A 4,387-nucleotide genomic window follows, 5' to 3' on the forward strand; every position below is an offset into this window, starting at 1 on the left:
CCATTTAAAAATAGCTTATCATTGTAGGCTTTAATCTCACAGAATTGGGCATGACTATTAAAAAGAACACGTGTCTGAAAAAGAGTCCAATGGGATTAAGTCTTTTTATTGTTTTATTTTAAATATATTTTTGTTGATTTTTAGAGAGAGGAAGGAAGAGGAATAGAGAGATAGAAACATCATTCAGCTGCCTCCTGTATGCCCTCTACTGGGGATCAAGCCTGCAACCTGGGCATGTGTCCTGACCGGGAATTGAACTGGTGACCTCTTGGTTCATGGGTTAATGCTCTACCACTGAGCAACACTGGCTGGGCTGATTAAGTTTTCTTAAAAAGAAAACAATCAGTAGTAAAAAATGTGGTAGGGAGCATGATCTAGGATTGCATGTATTACTGAAAGTAAGGAATATGGTGATTAAACTAAAAGGGTAGAAATATAAGCAAGTATTGGATCGATTCCCAATGGAAATACTGTTCAAATGGTGTGGAAGGTCGATTGGACTCAGTTCTGGGGTTTCAGTTTTGTGGATAGGTTTCTCACATTTTTGAATGATAGTCACCTAGCAAATCTTTTTTATTTATCCTGGTCACCATTTACTGTAGAATAAGGAAGACTATGTGGATTCTAACATCAAGAATTGACCAGCCAGCTTCATGCCTAAAGCTATCAAACCTGGTTCTTAGAATCCACGTTTGCAAGTCTGGCTCTTTGTTTAGAAAAAGAAAAAAAATCAATAGGGAGACACTTCCCCATCCCCAGTGAAGACTAATGGGCATCAGTCTACTACTTAGTATCTTGTTGAGAAATTTGTGAACAACTGAAAGAGTTTATCTGACCAGCTGTGAATTTAGCACCCAGGGTTTGATTCTTAAAGTGAGGGGAATAACTTGGAAATTGTGAGTTTCCCTTTACTCTGTCACCGCACAAAATCAACCATCGCAACCACATCTGAGTAAGAGGGAGAGGCCTCTGCTCAACAAAGTTAACATCTTTCTATTTCTTCCTTTCCCTTCCCATAAACACAGGTTTGGCCTACTTTATCCCAGCATAAAGCAGATGCACTGCAAATGTTAGCTAAGTCTGGTCCTTCTAATAACCGTGGTGAAAAGTCCAGGGGAAGAATGTGTTGTTTTCACTAATACTGCTCTTCCAATCTCAGACGATAAAGTGTCAGCTAATGACCCCCTGGGTCCCCGGCTTTCCCTGGGGCCTGCTTAAATACACAAAACCCAAGTGAAGGCAGGACACCATTAGCACTACATAATTCAAGCAAACAAATGTGTTTACACTGCCTGGCTACTGACCACCTGCCTTCCTATCCCACAAGGCAGGTATCTATATATGGGATCTGATCTCCTTGTTCACAGTCCTGGGGAGGGAGCCTCTCCTTTGGGCCTCGCCATCTGTGAGTCTGAAAGAAGCTTGGTCCCTGACATCATGCATCTCCTCTTACTTCAGCTGCTGGTGCTCCCGCCACTGGGGAAGGCTGCGTGGCCCCAGGATGGCGGCCAGAGTCAGAGTTCTGTTCCCCCTGTGCTCCTACTAGAGAGGAGTCCCAGAGAGCTTCCCATGGGCAACCACGGGGAGGCTGAGGAGAAGCCAGATCTGTTCGTAGCCTTGCCACACCTGGTAGGTGCCAGCATTTCGGGGGGAGGCCGGTGGCAGAGAGAGAAGATGCTATTCAGGTTTGGCAGGTTCTGGAAGAAGCCTGAGAGAGAACTGCATCCAACCCAGGACCCTATCAGTGAGCAAGGCCCACCTGGGACCCAGGCCCTTCCTCAGTCCCAGGCTGGGATGCAGATAAAGAAGTCTCCTCTTCAGGAAGAAGCCAAGAGATTCTGGCACCGCTTCATGTTCAGAATGAGTCCGGCTTCTCAGGGGGTCATCCTCCCCATCAAGAGCCACGAAGTGCACCAGGAGACCTGCAGGACCCTGCCTTTCAGCCAGGTATCTGTTCTGGGTGGAGAGGGGATCAGGGTGTGCAGGAAGCGGGTGGACAGTTGGGGCAGATCGGGAGGAGGTGAAGAGGAGTTAGTCTTACCTAACTCCCAGACTTGGTCCTTGGCCATACATACATCCTAGGATTTGGCAAAGTATGGTCATATTTCCTAAATTTCCTTTGAAACTTTACATTGTTTCTTGGTATTCTGCAGACGCTGCAGGAATGGTTCAATTGTCCTGCCAATATTAGGAATCATTCATATTGATGGCATACAGTGTTGTTTTATGTGGCTTTATTTCTTTATTTTTACAAGGGGGATGGTCTTCCCAGAGAGATAAGACTGCACCCTCAGGAAACTGGGGATTTAGAGCTATCACCAGAGTTCTCTCTAGTTATATCTCTACATTCTATTAGAATGTGGGTTATCAGGTCAGCTCCATCTGTGGGTAAGGTGGAATACATTGGTCTCGTCCCCAACCACTCTCATGCCCATTTGATAGTCTTAATCCCTGTATTTCACATGTAACTACTTCATAGGTCTATAAGATATGTTGAGGTTGTCAGGCATAAGTTACCATATCATTTCTAGTATTACCATAGCAAAAATGATTTAACTTCACTTATTTTCTCATAACCTTTTAAAAAATAATCTCAATGTGAAATCACATTTTCTCCCCTTAGTAACACCCATCTCCTCATTGATGTTGTGTCGGTTGATTTGTAGTTATCATGATTGATTGATTCCATACTATTAAGACAAAGGGGCATTCTACTCTCTACTTCCTCCAGTCAGTCCTGACAACCTCCATATTCCAAATGTTAAATTTAAATTGAGAAATTGCATCAGGTCCTTTATGTTTATGAAGATACTGAACCAAAAGCAATGCAGGGTAAAGTTTTACATCCCAATAATGCTGCCCAATTAAGCAGGCAGTACTATAAGGTAATTGGGTGTGCAAGGCAGTTAAGTATTCTGCCTAAAAAGGTAAGGGTATGTAGCAATAGCAAGTAAACCCTCAAATAATACTGACTGCTTTGTTGGTCATGTGCAATTAGAAAACTGCTCCTAAGAATTGTGTAATCAAATTTCCTTTGAAACTCTTATTTTAAATTCTATTGCTGATTAAATTCAAATTAAGGTGTTTCACTCTTGCATATTTTGAAGGCCACATAAAGCTAGGGGTCTGGGGTTACGGGAGAGGCAAAGGTGATGTCATGCATGATGATTTGCAAGCATATGTGTTGCAACTTCAAGGACTTGAATGTACTATAGGCGCTGCAGAATGGGATAGAATTAGACTCATGATATTCTGATCTAGTCTATGAGCAATTGAACAACATGTATTGAGAATCTATTATGAACAATGCTCAGTGAGGAATAGAAAGGCAAGGCACATTCCTCACTTAAGAAGCCAACTGCTAGAATATTTTTTACTGGTAACATCCAATTAGACAGAATTTCTTAAAGTTTGGCTTTTAAAAAATAGAGTAACATATTTTCATATCAACTTAGGGATTTCTTACAGGCTAATTTATTATATTACTCAGTAGAATAAATATTTAGTTGAGGTGGCTTTTTGCCCTTATAGATATGATTACTTGGATTTTGGCAAACATCCAAAATTAGAAAGATTTTAAAATTTTAGTCTAGCTTATCCTCAGACCTGCAGTCTATAGCACCTGCATCCTGTGTGTTAATGAAATGACACACGATGATTTAATAGAGATGTGTTTGCCTTTTAGACGGTCACCCATGAAGACTGTGAGGAAGTGGTTGTACAGAACAACCTTTGTTTTGGGAAATGCGGGTCTGCTCGTTTTCCTGGAGCGGCACGGCACCCCCATACCTTCTGCTTCCACTGCTCGCCCGCCAGGTTCACCACAATGCACTTGCCGCTGAACTGCTCAGGCCTCGCCCCCGTGGTCAAGGTGGTGATGCTGGTGGAGGAGTGCCAATGCAAGGTGAAGGAGGAGCACCGCGAGCATGGACACCTCCTCCAGGCAGGCTCCCAGGCAGAATTCCATGCCCAGGAGCCCTTTATCCCAGGGGTTTCAACTTAGAAAGCTATCCCACTATTACCTGGAACAGCAAAATCACAATAGCCAAGTTGCTGATTATTCAGTCTGGAAATATTCAGTGGGTACATAATCTTTCAACTGAAAGGTGGTTTAAAAAGTAGTAAGATAGAACAACTTGGAGGAAATGGTGTTCATCTGGTTATCCGTATGCAAATGGTATCTAGTTTTGACTCTGCTACTTTCTAGCCATGGAATATTAAGTTGTGGAACCTTTCTCCACCTGGAGCTGTTCATCTATAAATGAGGGACTTGAACTAGATGATTCTAAAGTCTTTTTCACTACTAATATTTCAATAATGATCTACTGTCTCCAAGTTTTGGTAAAATCCCTCCCTCTGAAGGAGGAAAAGAAATAAAGCAGATCAT

General features: G+C 42.6%; 1 protein-coding gene across 1 annotated transcript; it reads left to right on the forward strand.

Annotated features, from left to right (window-relative positions):
- The first annotated feature begins 1,437 nt into the window (after window positions 1-1,437).
- CER1 (cerberus 1, DAN family BMP antagonist) lies at window positions 1,438-4,003 on the forward strand. The gene is made up of 2 exons (XM_006090700.3): window positions 1,438-1,947; window positions 3,686-4,003. Exons 1-2 carry the CDS (start codon window positions 1,438-1,440, stop codon window positions 4,001-4,003), a joined length of 828 nt encoding a protein of 275 aa, XP_006090762.1.
- Window positions 4,004-4,387: the final 384 nt, after the last annotated feature.

Source organism: Myotis lucifugus, unplaced genomic scaffold (genome assembly GCF_000147115.1).
Source record: "Myotis lucifugus unplaced genomic scaffold, Myoluc2.0 scaffold_79, whole genome shotgun sequence".
Lineage (NCBI taxonomy): Eukaryota > Metazoa > Chordata > Mammalia > Chiroptera > Vespertilionidae > Myotis > Myotis lucifugus.